This window comes from Eschrichtius robustus, chromosome 8, assembly GCF_028021215.1.
Source record: "Eschrichtius robustus isolate mEscRob2 chromosome 8, mEscRob2.pri, whole genome shotgun sequence".
In the NCBI taxonomy this organism is placed as follows: domain Eukaryota; kingdom Metazoa; phylum Chordata; class Mammalia; order Artiodactyla; family Eschrichtiidae; genus Eschrichtius; species Eschrichtius robustus.
In genome coordinates, this window is record NC_090831.1 from 53,927,733 (window position 1) to 53,951,358 (window position 23,626).

The 23,626-nt window shown below is 40.5% G+C and overlaps 1 protein-coding gene across 1 annotated transcript in view; it reads right to left on the reverse strand.

Moving 5' to 3' along the window:
• Window positions 1-523: 523 nt before the first annotated feature.
• The window catches only part of GPNMB (glycoprotein nmb), a 28,856-nt gene continuing 5,753 nt past the window's right edge, over window positions 524-23,626 (reverse strand). Inside the window, exons 2-11 of the mRNA XM_068550497.1 lie at window positions 21,384-21,536; window positions 19,319-19,462; window positions 16,833-16,982; window positions 13,958-14,116; window positions 13,311-13,622; window positions 8,732-8,839; window positions 7,604-7,706; window positions 5,380-5,594; window positions 2,105-2,198; window positions 524-1,657 (exon numbers count right to left, since the gene is read on the reverse strand). Coding sequence (XP_068406598.1) covers window positions 1,507-1,657; window positions 2,105-2,198; window positions 5,380-5,594; window positions 7,604-7,706; window positions 8,732-8,839; window positions 13,311-13,622; window positions 13,958-14,116; window positions 16,833-16,982; window positions 19,319-19,462; window positions 21,384-21,536 — 1,589 coding nt within the window. The 3' untranslated portion in view covers window positions 524-1,506. The remainder of the gene's footprint in view (window positions 1,658-2,104; window positions 2,199-5,379; window positions 5,595-7,603; window positions 7,707-8,731; window positions 8,840-13,310; window positions 13,623-13,957; window positions 14,117-16,832; window positions 16,983-19,318; window positions 19,463-21,383; window positions 21,537-23,626) is intronic.

Consider the following 23,626-nt stretch of genomic DNA (forward strand, 5'->3'; position numbering starts at 1 on the left):
GTATGTGTGTGTGTGTATATATATATATATATATAATTTACTGCAATTTCACATACTGTATACATATACTTAAAAATACAAAATACTTATGAAACTATCAGTGCTCCATGGGGCAGAGTTAAACAACTTTTTATGTGTTAAAACTCTAAATGGGGCTTCCCTGGTGGCGCAGTGGTTGAGAATCTGCCTGCCAATGCAGGGGACACGGGTTCGAGCCCTGGTCTGGGAAGATCCCACATGCCACGGAGCAACTGGGCCCGTGCGCCACAATTACTGAGCCTGCGCGTCTGGAGCCTGTGCTCCACAACAAGAGAGGCCGCGATGGTGAGAGGCCCGCGCACCGTGATGAAGAGTGGTCCCCACTTGCCGCAACTAGAGAAAGCCCTCGCACAGAAACGAAGACCCAACACAGTCATAAATAAATAAATAAATAAATAAATAAATAAATAAATAAATAAATAAAAGAACGTGAATTTCTAAAAAAAAAACAAACTCTAAATGAAATTGAATGGCAAACAACAAATTAGAAAAATAATTCCAAGAGCTTTATTTTATTTTTTTTATTTTCATACTTTATTTTCCAGGAAGGAGAAGAAGAATGTCATGACTGACATATAGTAGCTTCAGTTACAAATGAAAGTAAAATCCTTGGTGATTAAGTTTCTGTATCATTTGAATAGAGAAACCAGTAGGAAAACCAGGGGCCTCCTTCTTTGGAAAATCGTAATATATAATTTCAACTCTAATTTTCAACTATGGTGCCAGAGTGTACAGAAATTCAGATATATCCACAAGAATGTCAACACTCTGAGTACAGGGCCATGTACTTAGCAACATGCCTGGTATACAGAAAGTGCTACATAAATGTCCATGGGAAAAATGAATGAATGAGTACCGTTCCTTTACACATTTGGGCTCGGCAGGTGGTCACAAACATATTCACAATCATTTATTAGATTAGTATTTTTTTTTTTAGTATAACAAGCATGCACAGCCTACTAAAGGCTTACCTGTTTGTTAGTGTTCTGTTGGGAGGTCATGCATGTTCATTGACATAGGATTCAGGTAGCTTGGAACATGACCTTCAGAACAGGAATACACTGGTTTTATGCATATGGTTATATGGAAAGCTAGAACACATCCAGCCTCTCCTTCCAGTTAACCTAGGTCAGACTCTAACGAAAGTACCTTCCTCTGCTACTCTGGATACAGTGTGTTTATCCTACTAATCACCTAAGACATTATAAGTGAAACATAAACCGTCACGAAAGAAAGCGCTGCTAACTGGTTTTATCAGTTATTATAACATGGGTGAGGCTGTGTGTAGTTTAATTCCCCTCCACCTCTCTAAAATGTCATTAAACCTATAATAAAAATTGGACCTCCCTAAACCACAATATATATTTTACGATCACCTTTTTAAAAAGTTAATCGTCATCCACTCTAGCATAGCTGACATAAATGGCGCTGAAGAGTGAGCTATTGGTCAGAAGTAAGGCAGAAGACTTAAAGAATTCCCGGTTGGTTCTTGAGCAGTGGATCTTTTTCCTGGTATCCGGGGAAGAACGTCTTTGCACAATTGAGGAAAACATTCAGGCCTTTGCCTCTGACCACGATCCCAGTGCTGTTTTCTATTGGTTTGTATTCCTTGTGTTTTCTGAAAGCAATGTGTTGGACAGATTAAAAAAAGATCTCCAGCTGGAAAAGGTTGCTTTCTACAGTCTTTTACATACCAAGTGCAGAACGGTTAATTCTATTTAATTTATGGCTTTTAAGGCACTGATGTCTTATGAAAATATATTTATTTTCTCTTCTTCATGCAAGAAATGTGTCTGCTTACTATAACTTGAGATTATATGTTAAACATTAAGCTGACACAATTTGGTAAAGTGACTGACATTTGGTAGCATTTTTAGGGATTAAAAAAAAAAACACAGCAAAATTAATAGGCTAGTTTGGTATTCGTCATTCAGTGGAAGATTTTCCTCCCACACACAAAATGTTTAAAAGCAAAAAAGGGAAAACAGCCCACTTGTGCAGAAATATGCTATTTATTTTTGACAATATACTCTAGTGATTTAAAGTGTTAGAACCAGCGACTTACTTGTACACCAAAAGGGCGATCACAGTGACAAATATGGCCATGCAGCCAACGAAGACCAGGGTACCATTTGCCATTCTTAAAAGGGAGGCTGGGTCTTAAAACAAAAGCAAGACCGTATTAGTGACAACTTCCACCTCGAGGACATGCTGCTTGTAATGCAATTAAATCAATGAGGAAGAGAGCTAACAGAAGATATATGGCTCTCTCTGCGCTTTCAGTAATCTTTCCCATTACATAATACATAGTCTTTGGGGGCAGCTTATCTTCCATTTAGAGAATGAGTTAGCGTGTCTGGAACACTGTGTTAAGGGCTCAGGAGACAGATGTCACGTCCCGGAGATACCTGATGGGGTCTGAGCTGACCCAGCTGCGCACACGCGGTGAAGGTCTTCATGATCCCCCTGCACACTCCTCTGGCCTCATCTTCCACTGCCTTCTTTCCAGCTGTGCTAAAAATCCATCCTCCCCGTGCTCTTTCAAATCTCCACGCCCTCTGCTGGGAACATCCTTCTCCCAACTCATCTCCAGCGTCTGCCCCTTTGGGACACCTTCCAGACATGCATGCGGGCACCAGGTCATGCCTTCCTTTGTCACTTCTCTCCTTATCTCTCTTCCTCTGCCTCCATCACACTGTGTTGCAATTACTTTTCTTAAAAAATTTATTTATTTTATTTTATTTATTTATGGCTGCATTGGGTCTTCATTGCTGCACGTGGGCTTTCTCTAGTTGCGGTGAGCAGGGGCTACTCTTCATTGCGGTGCAAGGGCTCATTGCGGTGGCTTCTCTTGCTGCGGAGCATGGGCTCTAAGTGCACGGGCTTCAGTAGTTGTGGCTCTCGGGCTCAGTAGTTGTGGTGCACGGGCTTAGTTGCTCCGCGGCATGTGGGATCTTCCCAGACCAGGGCTCGAACCCGTGTCCCCTGCATTGGCAGGCGGATTCTTAACCACTGCGTCACCAGGGAAGCCCGCAATTACTTCTTTACACAAATTTCTCTCCTGCTAGACTGTAAGAGCCATAAAGCAAGGAGTATGTCTTCTCTGTACTCCCAGAACCCAGCAAATCAACTAGTCTTGTCTCTGCCACCAGAGTATAACTGGAGTTCGTCTATTTTCTCTCCATCTTCTCTGCCGCCATCACAGTCCCAGCCTCCAGCCCTCTTCCCTGAGGTGATTAAGGGAATCACCTTCATTGTCTACTCGCTTCCACTGCTACTTTCCAATAACCCTTGCTTCACTCAGCAGTCTGAACGATCATCTAAGAGCATTGATCAGATTATGCTTCAACCCCTCCAGTGGTTCCTCTTACGTACAGAATAAAACCCAGACCCTACCTGTGGTGCATAAGGATCTAGATGGGCTGCTCATTCTTGAAATGCAGGTCTCAGAGGAGGAGGAGGAGGCACTTCTCCTCATTCAAAGAAGGCACTTCACCAAGCGGGTGCCACTGCATTGGCAGGACTTTCCCAACCTCCCAGTCTAGAGAGCCAACCTCTGTGCCCTCTCTTCCATGCTTGTCACTCTCCATGCCTTCACTGTCTTCACAATACCATCGTATTTGTTTATTGTCTCATTCTGCTCACAAAAGCTGGGACCTTCCTCACCTTTTTCCCACTCTATCTAGAACTGGCTACCTGGTGCCTGGAGCTGTGATGGACATGGAGTGGACGCCCAGTGAATATTTGTTGAAAGCATTGCAGGTGCTTCATGAATGTTCCTTGAATCAATAATTAAAAGTCATTTCAGCTAAAAGTCAATGGGTTTGCCTTTGAACAATGATGGACTTTTGAGATTCTGACTTTGAAACCCAAGTCATCAAGTTACAATTCCCATTGGATTAAAAGCTCTCTTTCTGAGCTTCCTCTTTTGGATTTTAAAAATGGCTCAGGTCACACCTAAAGTTATCACTCACTACAAGAAGGATTAAAGGGAAGCAAATATCCAAGTGTCTAATCCAGGTAAGAGAACCATGGTTTGCCAGAACTGAGAAAGCTTCACATAATAGGTTGGGACTTTAAAAGGCAATTCTAAAAGTAACTGCAGCAGCACAAGAAAAACAACCCCAGTAGCTCCTGGAGGTGATGGTGTAGAAGATCCACACTCACTCGAATACAGAGGCTCCGGCTGCCTCTTTCCGCCCGGCTCCCCACCTCTGCACCCCAGACCCCATGCACCCTCCCTGGGAGGAAGCAGCGTACCTTTGCATTCTTTTCTTTTTTTTTTTTTAATGTCCACCTTGGATCTCACCAACAATAAACCCTCATGCAAATAATTATATGCATGATTACTTACACTTTTCTTTCAATGAAGTTAAAGCTGCCTTTTATATAGTTAATGAGTAAATATATGTTTAAGTACATTTCACCTTATAAGATAGACTCCACGACCGAAAGAGTTATTTGTGAGTTAGTTGTTAGGTTGTACCCGACAATACTTAAATTAAGAAGCAAAACACGTGCTGTAATGTGTGCACAATTTAATCTGTGCCTTCCGTCCCACCATGTAGCACTTCCTCTAAGAGGTAAAGCAGTATCTTACAACACAGTCAGTTACAAGTGAAATTCAGTTAGGGTCGCCAGGTAGAGTCCTTATGGGTTGGGGAAAATTAGCAGCCACCAGTAAATGGGAATTTCTCAATGAAATTCCTTCAACCACTTTGCTAACATTTTACCTCTCCGAGCATTAAGGGGACAAGGAGTAGTTTTTCTGGTGAACATTTAAGGACTAGGTAAATTGGTTTGTTTCTGCCTCAGTGTAATGCTTGGTAGAATTTGGGAAGGGAAAGAGAGGGCACATGGCAAGTCAGAAGGGAACCAGGAGACCACCTGGTTTCTCATTTCTCTTCATGGTTTCACATCTTTGCCCAGGTGGATTCCAATGACAGCATGATACCAGCCTCCCCTTTGTTGTAGCTTAATTGGAGAACATTGTTATTTTTTGATATTGGGCTTTGCACTTCCCTCTTGAATTACAAATCTATCTGAGCGTGCAGTGACCACATCCCATTATTACTGGTCCATGATCACAGCTGATTTTTTTTCATCAAAAGGCTTTTCTCTGGCCATTATTTCATTGGGTTTCTCTCTCTCATCCCTTCCCTAAGTAGATTTGCTGTTGGCTTTTAATGCCATTTCTCAAATCCACGTTAACAACAGTTCAATGAATTTTACATGGAAATAAAACTAAATATTGAGAGTGAAGCCTTGAGTAGCTTTGGTATTGGACACACACTTTATCTGCAATATGAAATGTTCATACAACCATAAAACAAAACTTACCTCTTCCAGGGATAGAGACGAGGGTGCTCGTAAGGGCCAGGCTTGCATCATCACCCAGAGTGAGGTTCATACAGTATGTCCCAGACCCACCAAAGGCTCTTCTCACTGTCAGCAAGCACATGTCGCCCAGGTCCATGTCTACAGGATCGCAGATTGTGTTCTGAGTGACCTGGCAGGTGGGGTCGGAGACGACGGTACAGACCTCTGTGGGGATGCTGAGGGCACAAATGACACCGAGAGAGACAGAGAGAGGAATGTGACATCAGTGTAGAAAGAAAAATCACTACATTTCTATAAAATGGAATCCTACTTATTCTTACTCAAACATATGACATGAAATTGTCACGTATAATTTACTCTTTAAAAAAATTTTTTAAAAATTATTTATTTGTTTATTTTTGGCTGCGTTGGGTCTTCATTGCTGCGTGCGGGCTTTCTCTCGTTGTGGCGAGCGGGAGCTACTCTTCGTTGTGGTGCGCAGGCTTCTCATTGCGGTGGCTTCTCTTGTTGCGGGGCATGGGCTCTAGGCACGCGGGCTTCAGTAGTTGTGGCACGCGGGCTCAGTCGTTGTGGCTCACGGGCTCTAGAGCACAGGCTCAGGAGTTGTGGCACACGGGCTTAGTTGCTCCGCGGCATGTGGGATCTTAATTTACTCTTAAACAAGCCTGGGTGTGAGACACTGTTTCTTTTGTATCCTCAGGAAGATGAGCCCCTCTTGCTGGAGGAGGAAGAAATTATGTCCCCCAAGGCGAGGGGCTGCTGGGAACTTCCCTCTCCTTTTTGGCTCCCTAGATGCCCAAAGATGCAGACGGCTTAGGTGTTAGGCAAAGGTAGTATTAAATGCCAGTCGGCCCTGCGTGGCCTCCTGAAGAGATATGACAACAACAGCAGCAGCAACCAGAGCTGTTTATGCAGCAACTACTGTGTGCAAGGCACTGAGTTTCTGATAAGTGATATAGTCTTGTCTATTCCTCTCAACGACCTGATGAGGAAAGTAATATTATCCTAATGCAGCAGGTGACAAACCAGCTCTGGGAGGGGAGATCTCTGGCCCTAGGTTAAAAAAGCAGTTAGAGGTGGAGCTGGGACTTGAATAAAAGAGGTTTGGCAGCTGTCCCTGTAACCACTCGGCTACCATGAGTTACTGTCTTAGCCACTGTCTCACTTCTGAGTAGACTTGCTGGATGGAGAGACCAGGCTCTGAAGCTGGGCCTGATGAGGGCGTGGGAAATTAGATGAGTTCATGCTCTCTTCTCACATGGCCCCTGGCCTCTTGAAGCAGCTTCACCTCCTCAGTCAGGGTTTTCTCTCTTTCTGTCATCCTCATCCCATTCTCTCCCCAATCCAAAGAGCTTTGGAGTTATCCCCCCCACCTTTTTTTTTGGGTGCACCTCGCGGCTTGCGGGATCTTAGTTCCCTGACCAGGGATTGAACCCGTGCCCCCTGCAATGGAAGAGCAGAGTCCTAACCATTGGACCACCAGGGAATTCCCTGGAGCTATCCTTTTTGATCAAATAAGGCCTCATTTTTATACCAGCCCATTCTCTTGATTAATTTATATATCACATACACATACATTTTAATTACTTGATTGACTTATATGTAAATTAGTAAGTCATTCACATATTTAATGGCTTAATTGATATAGTATTTATATATTAATTAGTTTATATTCAGTCTATTTTCTGTAGTTATAACCAAACATTAGGAAGTCAAATTATATAATGCATTAGAAAGAGCTTTTTAAGTTTTAAAGCGAGACAGGATGATCAGGCATTGGCACTATTTAGCACAAGGACACAGCGCTTCCACATTGCCTGCCCTGACTCCGGAGGAGCCTCAGGGAGTTTAAGAGGCTCTGAGCCAGACCTCAACCCGGGAACCTTGCTCTGCCAGGTACCCGCCACCTAGGGAGGTACTATTATCACTGGTGTAAATGAGCAGACTCATACGATTGTGTGAGGATTTGACATGAAAACAAGTAAAATGTGAAGGACACAGTAAGTGTTCAATCAGTAATTCTTCTTCAACAGTTAAAGGTGATGAGCATTGCTCAACTCTAGCAAAGCAAGTGCACGCTTGAGAGCACCTGGGAGGGTCCTTCCTCATCCTGGCTTGCTGAGGAGCTAGAATCCAAATCAACTTTAAAGGGGAGAGGGGTATGAAGGCCTTTGTTCAGCCTGGGGTCCTTACTTGGCCCCTTTCTTGGAGATAATGTACTCACCTCCCTTGGCAGGTCACGATGAAATCCACCAGGGGGTTGTCAGGCTGTGGCACGGGCATCAGGACAGCTGTCACCTGGATGATGTTAACCTCTAGAATTCCCTCTAATGGAACAACGCCCCACAGAAAAACACATCAAAATACAACGCAAACCAAACCAAACCACTTCTTAACAAATCAGAAGGCAAAGCAAAACGGACTCAGCTTCTCACCACCCCAGACCCGGGAATCTACCCCAGAGCTTTGGGTACATGTCCAGGCAGCATTTTCAAAGTCAAACTGAACAGCTCTTTAGCCCAAACTCGATCTTTAGTCCTGGAGCCTGTGTGTGTGTCAGGAGGCGGCACCCACTCGAGGAGGTGTTTCCGGGAAAGATGACCTTGAAGGGGGGCAGGCCCAGGCTCAGGCCTCGGCCGCTGTCTCTCTTGCCCAAGTGGCTCAGCCCCAGTAGGCACAGCTTGGGGTTTATTTATTTAGATTTTTTTGTTTGTTTGTTTTTAATGTGGACCATTTTTAAAGTCTTCATTGAATTTGTTACAATATTGCTCGTTTTATGTTTTTGGCTTTTTGGCTGCGAGACATGTGGGATCCTAGCTCCCCGACCAGGGATCGAACCCGCACCCCCTGCATCAGAAGGCGGAGTCGTAGCCCCTGGACCACCAGGTGGGTTTTAGCCCCAGCCGTCTCCTCTGTTGCGCACCTGTGAGCAGCGCCCCAAGCGCACAGCCCGGTGTGGTGGCCCTGTTCAACCCTCTTTCTTACACACAGGAGGTGTGACTTTGTGAAATCACCCAGGGGAAGAAAGTGGGAGCTGTGAGAATTTGCAACTGGCCTTCCTTCAGGCCACGTTCATTCAGGTTTCTGAGCTGCACAGGGTCGGAGGTCCAGGCCCCCTGGCAGGCTCATTGCTCTGTGGGCCTCACAGAGGGCTCACTTCCACCAGGATGTCTAAGGAAGGCCGGGAAGGCAGGCGGAAATCTAGAAACTAGTGGACTCTTTGCTTGTGCACATGTGGTACCACCTTGGACAGAGAGTGGGTGCCCTTGCTCCCCATCCTCACCCCTCCAGAGTCAGGTAAGGGAGTGGGTGACCCAAGGTGGATTCTAACATCTTTCCTCCATGGTCTTACCTACAATTGTGATGGTGGCTTTAAAGTAGCCGTATCTGTTAATATAGCAGTTTTTATCAGGAATCTCCCTCGGCTCCAGGGCATTGTCACCAGCAGGTACTGGAGAGTCTGAATAACAAGATTTTAGGGTAGTTGCTGAGAATGTAAAAGATGTACATGATATTACCAAAGATCTAAACATTTGTCTACTTGCTCTTTAGAAAAACATCAAGAATTCTATACTATTAAATTGCTGCAGAAATTTGAACTAAATGTATAACAATTCATATAGATGTGAGAGCTATACGGCATTATAAAATTGTTAAATTATGTAAGTAAACACAATCCCCTATCTTGTTCAAGCACAAATAGCAAATGAAAGGTGGAAGCCATATTAAAATGTGTAATACAACAATCATGATGAAATAAAGCAGGTCACAACAGATAAAATTATACTGTAATTTTGGAGGAAGGTATTCTGGGCTCAGATTCTAGGTCCCTTGTTTTGAGTTGTTTGAGGCCACGGGCATGTCATTTAACCTCTCCTTCCTCAATTTGCTCATCTGTAAAATAGGGACAATACTTACTGACCTACTAGAGTTGAACTATAAAACTTAAATAAAATAAGGTATATAAAACTTGCTTCTCATGTCTGCCGCATAGGAAGTACTTAATAAATATCCGTTTCCTTATCCCAATATGTACTTCTATACATCTATGTAGATTTAGATGTGCTATAATATATATATGTAATAGGATATGTAATTTTAAATGTTAAGGTGGATAATTTTAAATGATAAGAAGGAAACAACATGGAAAAAGGCAATTCCTTCCCTGTTTGAATGTCTCATAGATCCTAAGTTTACATTCTAGAAGTCATACAGTCACTATGATGAGCCGAGGTGTGGGGACGGAAAGGAGTGAATACAAGATGCTGTTGAAAAATAACCCTTTGAGTGTGATTAGAGCAAAGAATTTAATGCTCTATTAGTTACAATTTAAAAAGCTCTAATTAAGGTGTTGGTGTTCCATTAACAAGATAAAAAGACTGGAAAGAAAATATAATACTGAGAATACAACCTTACTGTCTCAAATTTCCAAAGGCATGAAAATGGACCCAGTTTGGGGGGAATCAAAGCTTCATAAGAGCTGCATCTCTAACATAGGGATATGTAAGTATGAAGCCAATTGGGAGACTTCTCCAGGGCTCCTCGGAGCCTCTAGTGGGTGAATGAATGTGCCTGTCATGCTCCTTTGCTCAGAGGGACCTTCGCAGAGCAGTCCTCAGAGCATCTCTGGAAACTAGTGCCCCACGGCACACACTTTGGGAAATGTTGTTTGGGTAAAACCCAGAAAGGTTCTGATGCCATGCCAGATTCAGATGCAGTGGTTTATCAGCAGGCTTGGCTATGGCAGGGTTGGATGTGTCCCCTGAGTTTCACTGTGGTCCTGTGGAAGTTACAGGGTAATCATTCATCCTATTCTGAGATTTAACTGATGGGCTCCGAAGCAAAAGTATGTTTGTGAAGGGTATTAAAGATGGCTGGCTCTTCCCTAGAAAACTCCTTTTGAAGGTCTTGACAGGTGAAATTTAGCTGTCAAGTTAGAGCATGGAATCATGACCCTGCCATCTTTTAAAATAAAACTTCTCATAAAAAATGACTAATAAATGTCCATGATTTTACCTTTGGTAGAATGCTTATCATAATGCATGTGGAGTTTTGCAGATGTATGTACAATGTCAAATCTATATCTATACATATAAAGTCAAGGTATGATTAAAGGGCTAATGGAGAATAACTAACACCTTAATAGACAGATGGGGAAGAAGGTAAGCGTCCTACTTAATTCACTATTTATGTCCGTGTTACTCAGAGAATGGTGTGAGATCCTTTGATTCTTTGGGAAAGTTGAAAAGTTCTACATGATATGATATATATATGATATATACATATTATATATAATATTACACTGATTAGCATCAGTCTTACAAAGGTTTTTCTTTTTAGATTTGTGCATCAGTCTTACAAAGGTTTTTCTTTTTAGATTTGTACACAGAAATGATCAATGGCATGGTTAGCTAAGGGGGGAGAATTCTGTGGCTTAAAACTAGTGCATACCTGTCTGCCCTATAATGTAATTATCTTCCTGAATCACCACTTCAGCTCTGCTTCTGTCTCACTCCTGTGGTTGCATTTGGTTTCTATTTAATAGCTGTACTTATTTTGAAGCCACTTACTATAGCAGAGACAATATAATTTTTGGTCAAATAATAATCCAGTGCTCAATAATCCAAGCCTGTTAATATGCTCTGCATAGCTGAAAATGTTCTCTCTTCCAGAGGACAAGTACCCCAACCCCTTTCTCAAGTCATGGGCTGACTCCTATCATCACCTTGGGTCCCATCCCTCCATTCCCTAAGTCTCACAGCTGCTTTAAGGCATTTTGGGGTTGATTATGGTGGATCTAACACCTTTAGATAAAGCCAGGCAGCTTCCTTTCACTATGAAATTTAACAAATTCAACAAATTTAACAAATTGCTACCTTATATCTTATGGTCTGACCTATAGAAAATAATAACAAATTTAAAATACTCTTTCACTGACTTAAAATATATTTTTTTGCATGTTATGATACAAATATGTTCTAAGAAAAATAAGCTAGCTTTATAAAAATGCAATTCAAGATAGACTAACATTAAATAACCTAACATTAAGACTTTTACCATTCAGGAATTTCTAGACAGATGTAACAAGCACTTGTAATTTATTTTGAATTTTACACCTGGTCTGCTTATTTGTAAGGAAGACCAATTCTTGTAGATAAATAAATTGACTCTCCTACAGAAATACCAGAACAAAGCTATATGTTTCGAGTTGTTCAATGCAGTTATATTTACAACTGGAATTAGGATTAACTGAATCATCTACCAGTAAGAGAATGGTTAAATAAATAAGCCACTGAATAAAGTGAGTTAGACTTACATGTACTGATAATGGGAAGATGTCTATGATGTTTGTTAAATGAAAAAAGGTAAACTGTGGAATACATATTTCATGAACCCATCTACCTAAAAATCAAAACCACAAATCCTATATGTATTTATAGAATATGTTTGTAAATATACAGAAAAAGATCTGGAAAGAAACACTACCAACCCTTAACAGGGTTTAACTCTCGGGAGGAGAGCATGAAGAGGAACTTTCACTTTTATTTGAAATTTCTGTATTTGAATTTTTATTAAGGGACATGCATTAATTTTATAATTTAAAACATTCCAAGAAAGAATTAAGCAAAATCGGTAATAACTTATAGTGTCTTGCTTTAGATATGCTTGACTTAGCAAGATATTTTTTATTAATAACACGCTTATTAATAACGGTTTATTATTTATATCTAACAGGTTTGGGTAAAAAAACCAATTGCAACAAGTCTGGACATCATCATCGAGTGTTCTGTCCGGACTTGGTGATGGTGCCCTCTAGTGTCCAGTGAGAGGATGTCAGTCTATTACCATCCCCGGGATGCCGGGATGGTAAAATGTACTCATGGCTGAGGGGGGGAAGGATGGTAATGGTGTGGGGTAGGGTGTAGAATCAGATGGAAGCTAATGCTTCACAAAGTAAACTCTTAAGAACTTCTTGAATGACCTCATATACTATTTTTTTTTTTTTAAAGCCTTTCAGGTTTTTTTTTTTTTTTTTAAATTTTATTTATTTAATTTTGGCTGTGTTAGGTCTTCTTTTCTGTGCGAGGGCTTTCTCTAGTTGCGGCAAGCGGGGGCCACTCTTCATCGCGGTGCGCGGGCCTCTCACTATCGCGGCCTCTCTTGTCGCAGAGCACAGGCTCCAGACGCACAGGCTCAGTAGTTGTGGCTCACGGGCCCAGTCGCTCCGCAGCATGTGGGATCTTCCCAGACCAGGGCTCGAACCCGTGTCCCCTGCATTGGCAGGCAGATTCTCAACCACTGCGCCACCAGGGAAGCCCCATATACTATTATTAGAAGGTGGGATTTAAGTAATCATGCCTTATATCTAGAATAATTTTAGTGTCTGGAATCTTTCCAGCCTGCCAGCCAAGAAATATTCTCAAGGTGCATTCTTTTTCGAGCCTATCTGTAAGCTACATTTAAGGGTGGCTAAGTTTTCATGGGACGTGGGGTGGATGTGGGCATGGTGGGGAGGAGAATGGAAATGGGAAGGAAATGTGGGAGGGGGAGGAAGGACAGTGGGATGGCCTGAATGTTTACAAGGGGTCAATGTCTCTTAACTAAAAAAAAAAAAGGGAGGCAAACAGAAATGTGACAGGCTAGAAGGGGGAAAGCATCCGTACACATAACAAGGGCCAGTGAGAATTAGGAAGGTCAAGGAGCTGTATACGAGTCACCAAGTGACTTTAAACACATTCTCCTTTCTTCCATACTCTAACAACTAAAAATAGTGATCAAGTAGCTAAAGGAAATTAACAGGTAGAAAATGAAATTATTGCAGAGTCTTTACACAATCTCTTTAACTAAGGATCTAATTATACAACCCACATGAATTTTTTTTCTAGCTGTTAAGGAACCCTGACAACAAAAATGACCTGGAAAACACTTACCCAAAGAAGGGGTGGTTTTTGGAGGTCTGGGTGAAGGTGAAGGACAAGGTCCAGGCACTGTAGCTTGCACAGTGAGGTTGAGGCTGAAGGTTCCATTGAGAACATAGGTGTGGTTCAAAGTGTGATTGTTGGAAACAAACAGACCAGTATTATCCCCAAAGTTCCACTTGTAGAAAATGGCAGACTCATTGAGGAAGTGGCTGGGATCATGAATCAGGACATCAAACGTAATGGGGAGGTCCTTGAGGAAGGTTTCATCAGATGAATTTCGATTGTTCTTCTGGGACATAGTCACAAATACAGGAATCTGATCTAAAAGATACATCCAAAAAAAAAAAAAAAAAAGAAAGGAAGAAAGAAAGTCACCATTGCTTGACTTTAAGTGGATGACTTTGTTTTTAGTTTAGAAATTAAAATTAGGGATAATTCAGCATCATTTTCCCTTTTCTTATACAAGTTTCCTAGAGTTTTCCCAGGTGATTCTGGAAAACATAGATGGAATATGTTATTAAATATATAAGGTTGAGAAGGAGTCCAGATGACATTTAACCTAACCCAGAATACTTGGCTCTAATTCTTTCTAACCCACTAACGTCACCAGAACTAAGTGCCTCATGCTCAGTTAATTTAGAATTCATTCCACTCACCTGTTACCACATACACATCTTTCACTTTTGCTATGGGAACGTATGCCCGTCGCTGTCTTCTATAGACAGTTACTTCCATGATTTGAGGGCCAAGAGTCACATTGGCTGTGTTTATAGAAACTCTCACTGAACACTGTCCCAGTTTCCGGAAATACTGACCTTTGAGAGGATGGAAATGTTTAGTTATTGGCCACATTATATGGTCATTATAGAAAGTTGATGTTTCTTAAAGCATAACAACTGCAATTTAGAGATAGTTCTGGGAAAGGAAAAACAGGATGGGAATGCAGTCCTGGCTCCTTCAGAAAAGAAGGCAGTGCTCATTTTTATATAAAACCTTACAAAACAATCTCACAAACAAATGTAATTGTAGATAGTTGATTAAAATGAAAAGAGCTGTTTAGTGGGATAATGCCATTAGTCCTTAGTTTACAAATAATTTTTAGAAGGAAGTGATCTGGCACTTGAAATACATATGTTTCCCACAGAAAATACCTTTAATGTAGGTGTCCAAGGGAGTTAAAAATATATCCAAAAATCTACCTTATTTTTGTAACAATATTAGTAGTTCAGCTATATTGTTAAGCAACTTTTTTTTTTCTTTTAGGGAACTAGAATCCTCTACCTTCTAGTAGTATTTGTATATAAAAATGCAGTAAGTAATGAAAAAGAAACAGGGTATGGTGGGTATAAAAAGGAACGGAGTAGTTCCATTAACATTTCTAGGGCCCTTGAGTCCTTCTTTTTCTTTCTCCCACTCTAACCTAAATCTAACTGCCACTGGCTAGCTAGTGAAAGTAATTCCTCTCCTTCAGGGCTCAAGGATTTTTCTAATCCTTTTGAGGCACCTGGCACAGGTGTGTCATTGAAACAACAAGTATTGTAAGATGGATGCTTGTGAGATGGGGATGTTTAAAGACCATGTTCATCACATGGTCAGAGGTGTCAGGAAAGGGAGGCCTTCCCTGGCGGTCCAGTGGTTAAGACTCTGTGCTTCCACTGTAGGGGCCACGGGTTCAATCCCTGGTCGGGGAAGTAAGGTCTCACACGGCGCGAGTTGCAGCCCAAAAAATAACAAAGTGTCAGGAAAGGCTTGCGATCCCCCTTTACCTTGAAATGCAGAGGCAGTTCTGTTAGAGGTTATAGGGGGAAGAGGTGTCTCTTGGAATTAGTGATACGTGAGGAAATGTTAGTTCTGGCACCGAGCACAGAGGCAGCGCTTAGCTGAGGAAAAATATTAGTTAACTCTGAGACCTCAGCAGAAGATGGAAATTCAAAACCGTCTTGTTAGGAAAACAGCGGTTTCTGGGCTGGAAACTGATGTTAAATAAAGACATCTTAACTAGTTAAGTTAATGGACGTTAACTAGGCGAAACAGAATCTGGAGTGTTAGTGAGCCTAAGTGACTCCATGCAGACTGTCAGGTCAAAGAAATCATGACACTTGGGGAATTCACTGACAGGGCCATGAAGGGACTGAAAAAAGTCGGCTTTAAATCAGCTGATTTAAATAGACAAGCATAGCATTTGTTATATATTTTGTACTCTGTTCAACTGGACCATGTATTATTAATATGTTATTTTGATTTATAAATAAGTTAATTGAAGAAAGAGAAGCTGTTTGTAATTCATGAAGACAGACCAAACATTTAGAAATTTGGAGTCTGCATGATTGGTAGCAGATTTGAAATACTCAGAGCCAGGTGGCACCTGGTAAGATTTTTAACTAAGAATTTAGCAGCTTTGCTAATAATAACCTAAATTTAGTCCTCCTTAAAAAAAAAAATCACTTCACTAATAGTAAAGCAAAGTGGATACCATTTGTGGTTAAAAAAAAATAAAAAGAGGGTAGGCTATGTCAAAGAAGAAGAGTAGTTAGATTATTTTACTTTTACTCAATAGAATATTATGTGGTCATTAAAATAATGTATATAAAAAAGTTTAGAGAACTCCCATGCGGTCCAGTGGTTAGGACTCGGTGCTTTCACTGCTGGGGCCTGGGTTTGATACCTGGTCAGGGAACTAAGATCCCACAAGCCGTGCAAGAATTTTAGCCAATGCTCATGATACTGATCAAAATGTGTATATTTTATGATCTTAATCAAAAAATACTAAGAAAAAAGAAAGAAAGAAATACTAGTAGAGAAAACACCATCATGTTAACAACGATAATCTCTGGTATGAATTATGATGACTGATTTTTCATTTGTGTGTTTCTGCATGTTCCAAATTTCCTACAAAGAGCATAAGTTAAATTCTTAAAATTCTTTTAAAAACATTAAAAAAATTAAAGAATAAATCAACAAATGCCCATCCGTGTGCGGTTCAAATAAATAAATATTATTTTTCATATTAGTGTTTTAGACGGAAAAAAATTGAGTAGCTTTGTTTTAAAATATTTATTTTTTTATCTGGCTGTGCTGGGTCTTAGTTGCAGCACTCGGAATCTTTGTTGCTGTGTGCAGGATCTTTGTTGCGGCACACGGGATTTTTAGTTGCGGCAGGCGAACTCTTAGTTGCGGCATGTGGGATCGTAGTTCCCTGACCAGGGATCGAACCCGGGCCGCCTGCATTGTTAGCGCGGAGGCTTAGCCACTGGACCACCAGGGAAGTCCCTGAGTAGCTTTGTTTTAAAAAAAGAAAGCTGAACCTGTCTTTTTCTCCTTTTAATTATTTGATGTCCTGGAGATATGGCAAGGCTAACCCAGATTTAACTTTTATCCCTCACCCTCCACTCCAGCTAAGGAAAGTTAAAAGAGTAACTGTTGCTAAACTCCCAGTGTTGTAATTCTCAGTTATAGAATACGGAAAGAGAAAAAATTTAAAATTTGAAGGAAAGGTAAAGAAGAAGCTAAGGGGGTTTGTCAAAGCCCAACCCAGTGTGTGGAACACATAGACGAAATTCCATTTTGGGGGGTGCGGGAAAGGCTTCCCGTGATGGCCTTGTCTGGTGCCATTTCCCCAGTCACTGTCCTCTGTCCATGCCGTCCAGTTGTAAACATACGGGTCAGGAGATGGACCAGTATCTAAAGAGAGAAAGGAACACGCCATGATTGACTCAGAACGCTCAATGCTCTTCATTGAATTCAACGCATTTTCATATTTTTTCATAACTCGTTTAAATATGGTTGGGCAACTAAAACCCTAATATTCAGAATTCATCTAATGGTACCTTTACAACCTGTGCATTTTTCTGCCTACATGTTATGTTTCCATGAGTTTTTTTTTTTTTTAAATAAATTTATTTTATTTATTTATTTTTGGCTGCCTTGGGTCTTCATTGTTGCACACCGGCTTTCTCTAGTTGCGGTGAGTGGAGGCTACTCTCATTGTGGTGCACGGGCTTCTCATTGCCGTGGCTTCTTTTGTTGCGGAGCATGGGCGCTAGGTGCATGGGCTTCAGTACCTGTGGCGTGTGGGCTCCGTAGTTGTGGCGGACGGCCTTAGTTGCTCCGCAGCATGTGGGATCTTCCTGGACCAGGGCACGAACCTGTGTCCCCTGCCTTGACAGGAGGATTCTTAACCACCGTGCCACCATGGAAGGCCTCAATGAGTTTTATATAAAGCAATTTTTCAGGAAATTTAGAGCTATCACTTAATATGTTTATCTTCATATTGGGTCTCCAAATCACAAGAATATTCAAACCAAACTGAGGGATGCTGTATCTTTTTACTTTGATACACTCTCTCTGTCTGTAGCTTTTTTTCCCTGACTCATTTGACATTATGACTCTCCTCTCCTAGAGACTTCAGCACACATCTCCGAAGAATAAGGACATTCTCCTACCTAACCACGTCATCGCCACGCCTACCACAATCTAGTCAAGGGTCACATCATACATTTGGCTATTTTGTTTCTTCAAATGATTCAGAAAAAAAAAAAGAAATATACCTAGAAATATAGATAGATAGATGATAGATACCTAGATAGGTAGATAGATAGATAGACGGAAACAGGAAAAAAATGTTAAATTTGTTGACTCTCGAAGTACCTGCTTTCTACTTTTCTGTATGTTTTGGAAAACATCAGTTTTCCATTCTAAACAAGTCATGATCAATATCTTTTCATCTAGAACAATCCCCTCACCCTTGTTTTTTTTATGTCACTGACATTTATGAAGAGACTTTATATTTATCAATCTACTACAGCCATTATTGTTTTAATTCTTAAATTGTCCCAAACATGGCCAGTAGGAGCCCCTCAAGCTGCCTTCTGTGTCCCTGTGACATGTCCCCATTACTCCCTTGTTTTCTGGCACAAGATGTCCCTGGTTCACATGGTACTTTCCCTGTCCTACACCTGGAATTAGTCATTTCTTCAAAAATTCTAGTTTCTTCTAGTGGTGATATATACTTTATATAACTTTTCATAAGTCACAAGGACCCTTTCATATAAAAGTGCTCAGAGGGCTAGACTGTCATTTGAAACATTCATAAGAATTAACTTTTTTAGAAAGAAAGAAAAATTACAGACGATTATAAACAGCACTTTTTAATTATCAAACTCTTTCTACACAGAATTTATTGTTTTCTTCATAGGCAGATGATGAATTAATAAGAAATAAACACATCGACTGTTTCATAGAAGTTCTAAGTAATAAAATCAGATCATAACCGCACTTATTAGCCTTGTTACTGACTGAGGAATCTCAGTAATTACCTGAGTTGTTAAGGCTGTACAGTTCAAACAAGATAATCCCCCTTGATGTATTTGTAATCATTTGTGCTCTTTAACATGGGCAAAGAGCTTATCTGCTTTAACTAAGAGCAAAGCAAAACCAAAATAGACACATCTTAGCATTTGTGCTAGGCACACAGCTTAAGGAATTCTTGTGAGCAGAAACCTATCTGATTAACAAAGATCTGTCAAATTGACTATTCTTTGAGTAGCCAGAAGAATTCCAAGTAGTAAAACCAAAATCTGAGAACCAACAAGGTATTCTCTTTCCAATCAACTGGACACTAAGAAAAGGCCAAGCCTAGGGACTTCCCTGGTGGTCCAGTGGTTAAGACTCCAAGCTCCCAATGTAGGGGAGGGGGGCATGGGTTCGATGCCTGGTCGGGGAACTAAGATCCCACATGCAGCAAAGGGCAGCCAAAAAAGAAAGGCCAAGCCTGACAATGTAGATTTGAGGAGAGTTCCAAGTAGCGGAGAGACACCAGTTGGCCGAAATGGGTTTGGCTGATGTTGATGGAGGGACATATTCACATCCCCTGTCATCCAACTTGAGGAGGCGGTGACAAGGGACAACTGCAGCATCTTGCATTTACAGAAGTACCTGTGAGCATTAAGGTTTATGAGGAGGGTCTCCAGTAGTTAGGAGAACTAGCGTGTTCCTGTGATGTGACTAACATTCCTTACCATTTCTGCAGTTCTTCTCATAGACTATGTTGCCACTGGCATCTTCCTGTTGGCATCTGGAGAATACCAGGTTCACTGCGAATGTTATAGTTGAGCCCACCAGTGCTGGTGCATCACTGGTCAGAAGTGCCTGCACACGGCCTCCTAGGGCATAGAAAAGTGGAGCTCAATCAAACACCTGTTTTCCCTTTCACTGATAAACAAATAAAAGTAAAGTTAAATCTACAAATAAGAACCAGAGGATCCTTATGCCTCTTTACAAACTATTTGCAGGATTCTTAACTTTTGCTGTCAGAGTACAGCATTCCAGAAGACAAACTTAAAAAGTCAGACCAATTGAAGAATTCTCTAACCACAGAAAGAACATTTACTTAAAATAATTAAAAATTTATTTAATTGGATTGAGGAGACAGGTATTAAAGGTTTGCAATTTTTAATTTCAAAACCAATGACTGAAGGATTCATTGGTTTTTGATATGAACAGAAAGATATTAACTTTCTGACAAACCACACTTTTGAGATGACCAAAGTGCCCTGGAGTCTCAGAACTTCTGAAGATGACCATTCCCACATCAGTTACTTAAGTTTGAGGCCAAACCTGTTTGCTCTTCAAAATCTTCCAAGAGGCACCAATTGTAAATTTCTAAGGCGATTTTACTGTGTGTGTGGTGGGGGAGAGGAATTTAGAAAGTGATATTGTTGAGATAAAGGACAGATTGCCAAATCCAGGTGCCTCCCACTTGGTAACTAGAGTACTGTCATTCATGGAAGCACCATGATCCCTGTGATCTCAGAGTCTACAATCTACAAGGCTAACTGAAATAAGAAATTACAGCTGTTTGGCAGATGGGACCTAATCAAACTTACAAGCTTCTGCACAGCAAAGGAAACCATAAATTAGAAGACAACCTGCGGAATGGGAGAAAATATTTGCAAACAATGTGACTGACAAGGGATTAATTTCCAAAATATACAAACAGCTCATGCAACTCAACAACAAAAATCAAACAACCCAATTGGAAAATGGGCAGAAGACCTAAATAGACATTTCTCCAAAGAAGACATACAGATGGCCAATAGGAACATGAAAAGATGCTCAATATTGCTAATTATTAGAGAAATGGAAATCAAAACTACAATGGGGTATCAACTCACACCAGTCAGAATGGCCATCAACAAAAAGTCCACAAATAATAAATGTTGGAGAGGGTGTGGAGAAAAGGGAACCCTCTTATACTGTTAGTGGGAATGTAAATTGGTACAGTTACTATGGAAAACAGTATGGAAGTTCCTCAAAAAACTAAAAATAGAATTACCACATGACCCAGCAATCCCACTCCTGGGAATATAGCCAGACAATTATAATTCAAAAAGATACATGAACCCTTATGTTCACAGCAGCACTGTTCACAGTAGCCAACACATGGAACAACCTAAATGTCCATCAACATATGCATGGATAAAGAAGAGATGTGGTACACATATACAACAGACTACTATTCAGCCATAAAAAAGAATGAAATAATGCCATTTGCAGCAACATGGATGGACCTAGAGATTATCATACTAAGTGAAGTAAGTCAGAAAGAGAAAGACAAATACCATATGGTAGCACTTATATGTGGAATTTAAAATATGACACGAACCTATCTATGAAACAGAAACAGACTCACAGACATAGAGAACAGACTTGTTATTGCCAAGGGGGAGGAGAGGTGGGGGAGGGATGGACTGGGAGTTTGGGGTCGGCAGATACAAACTGTTACATATAGAATGGATAAACAACAAGGTCCTACTGTATAGCACAGGGAACTATAGAACTATATTCAATATCCTGAGATAAACCATAATGGAAAAGAATATTAAAAAAAAGAATGTGTGTCTTCATATATATATATGAACATATACATATATATATATCAGAATCACTTTGCTGTAAGCAGAAATTAACACAACATTGTAAATCAACTATACTTCAGTTAAAAAAATTGAATCACTATGTTGTACACTTGAAATTAAAAAAAAAAAGAAATTACAGTTGTTTTGGTTGAGTCTTTTGATTTACCTTTCCAAGAGTTTTTCCACCTCGAGTCTCCCCTCTTCCACACTGGATAGAGTTTTTCATTCCAGTCATTTTCATCTGATGACCAGCCATTTAATTGCTTGTGCTCCCGCATATAACCAGAAGGTCTTTCACTGCTCAGCACATCATGAACGCCTATAACAATATTTGAAAAAAAATTATTTTGTCTACCTCATCTCTCATTTAGTATTATCTAACAATGGTTAAAGCAGCTTTTCACTTCATAAGATTGGAAAGCACATACATAATATTTCCAATATGTGAAGCAGATAGAAAGTGCTTTTTTAAAAAATGCGTACCAGAAATACCTTGAATACAAGTACTCAGACCCTATCTCTTTATGTACTTTAAGTGAATCAAGGAACATTTTTGAATGTCAGTATTTCTTAGACATCGTTTGGTTTCTCAAAACATGTCTTCTGAATATTTGGATTTGATACACTATCATTAGGAAAGACACTGATGCCAATGATCTTCAGAGCAGTCTTTCATCTTTTTCCATTCTGAACGGTTTACTTGGCTCAAGGAGTGCCAGGCTGAGGAATGCCTCCAAGGTTCCAGGAGACGTGTACCAGTACTGGAGGGCCCACTGCTGAACAAATGTTTTTATGGCCCAGCACATGGTCTGTCTTGGTGAACGTTCCATATACAGTTGTGTAGTCTATAGTTGTGGGGTATTGTGTTTTTTTAATGTCACTTATGTCAGGCTGGTTGGTATTGTCTTTGGCAACTTCTCTGTTCCTGTTGATTTTCTGTGTGCTTGTTATTTCGTTACTGAAAGAGGAATGTTGAAATCTTCAACTATAATTATGGATGTGCCAGTTTGCCAACTTTGTCTTTCAGTTGGCATTATTTGCTTTATGTATCTTGAAGCTCTATTTTAAATTGTTAAGTCTTCTTGATGAATTGACCCTTTTAACATTAGGAATTGACTTTCTTTTTCTCTGGTAATATTCCTTGTTCTGAAGAATACTTTGATATTAGTGCTTAGTGTTTAACTGGTACATCTTTTTCCATCCTTTTACTTTTTTTTTTTGCATATTAAAAACATTTTTTTAAATTAATTAATTTATTTATATTTATTTTTGGCTGTCTTGGGTCTTCATTGCTGCATGTAGGCTTTCTCTAGTTGTGGCGAGCGGGGGCTACTCTTCATTGTCGTGCGCAGGCTTCTCGTTGTGGTGGCTTCTCTTGCTGTGAAGCATGGGCTCTAGGCACGTGGGCTTCAGTAGTTGTGGCACACGGGCTCAGTAGTTGTGACTCATGAGCTCTAGAGTGCAGGCTCAGCAGTTGTGGTGCACGGGCTTAGTTGCTCTGTGGCATGTGGAATCTTCCCAGACCAGGGATCAAACCTGTGTACCCTGCATTGCAGGAGGGTTCTTAACCACTGCACCACCAGGGAAGTCCCCATCCTTTTACTTTTAACCTATAAATATTTTTATATTTGAAGTGGGTTTCTTGTAGACAGCATATTGTTGGTTTTTAAAAAAAATCTAGTCTAATAATTTTTACCCTTTATTTGGAGTGTTTAGGTAATTTACATTTAATGTAATTATCAATATTGTGGGATTTGTCTACTATATGTTTTCTATTTATCCATTCTGTTCTTTATCCCTTTTTTCTTCTTTTCTTATACTTATTGGGATTATTTTTGGATTCCATTTTATCTGCATTATTGGCTTATTAGCTATATCTCTTTGTTTTGAGTGGTTGCTCCAAGGTTTATAGTATTCCAATTCTTTTAAAATTCTTTCCAATCTTGATGTCTGTCTTTTTGCCTCTCCTGACTAGTCTGGTGGTCACATTGTCTGTCCTTTCTTTGAGGACTGTAGCGGACAGTTCCTGCCTGCACCTATCCTCTTTCTCTTGTTGCAGAGTTTTTGCCAGAATGATTCAAAATTCCAGAGGATCACTTTCCTAGCTTTCCTTACAGTTTGGGCAGGAACTGATGATTAGATCCTGGCCGACGGGAGCTGAGAGCAAGTCTGCTGGAGGCTTCTGGGAAACATTTTCCTCCATCATTAAAAAAAAGTGGAAAAAAACTCCATTTTTTCCTCCTGAGAATTGATTTTGGAGACAGTAGTATAATGATGTGATGCCTGGACTGTGACAGCCATATTTAACCATGAGGGCAAAAATCTGAGGAAGCAGGCCAGCACACCAAGGGTGTCAGAATAGATGGATGAAAAGAAAGAGTCCTTGACAATGTTGTTGAGCTCTTCCTC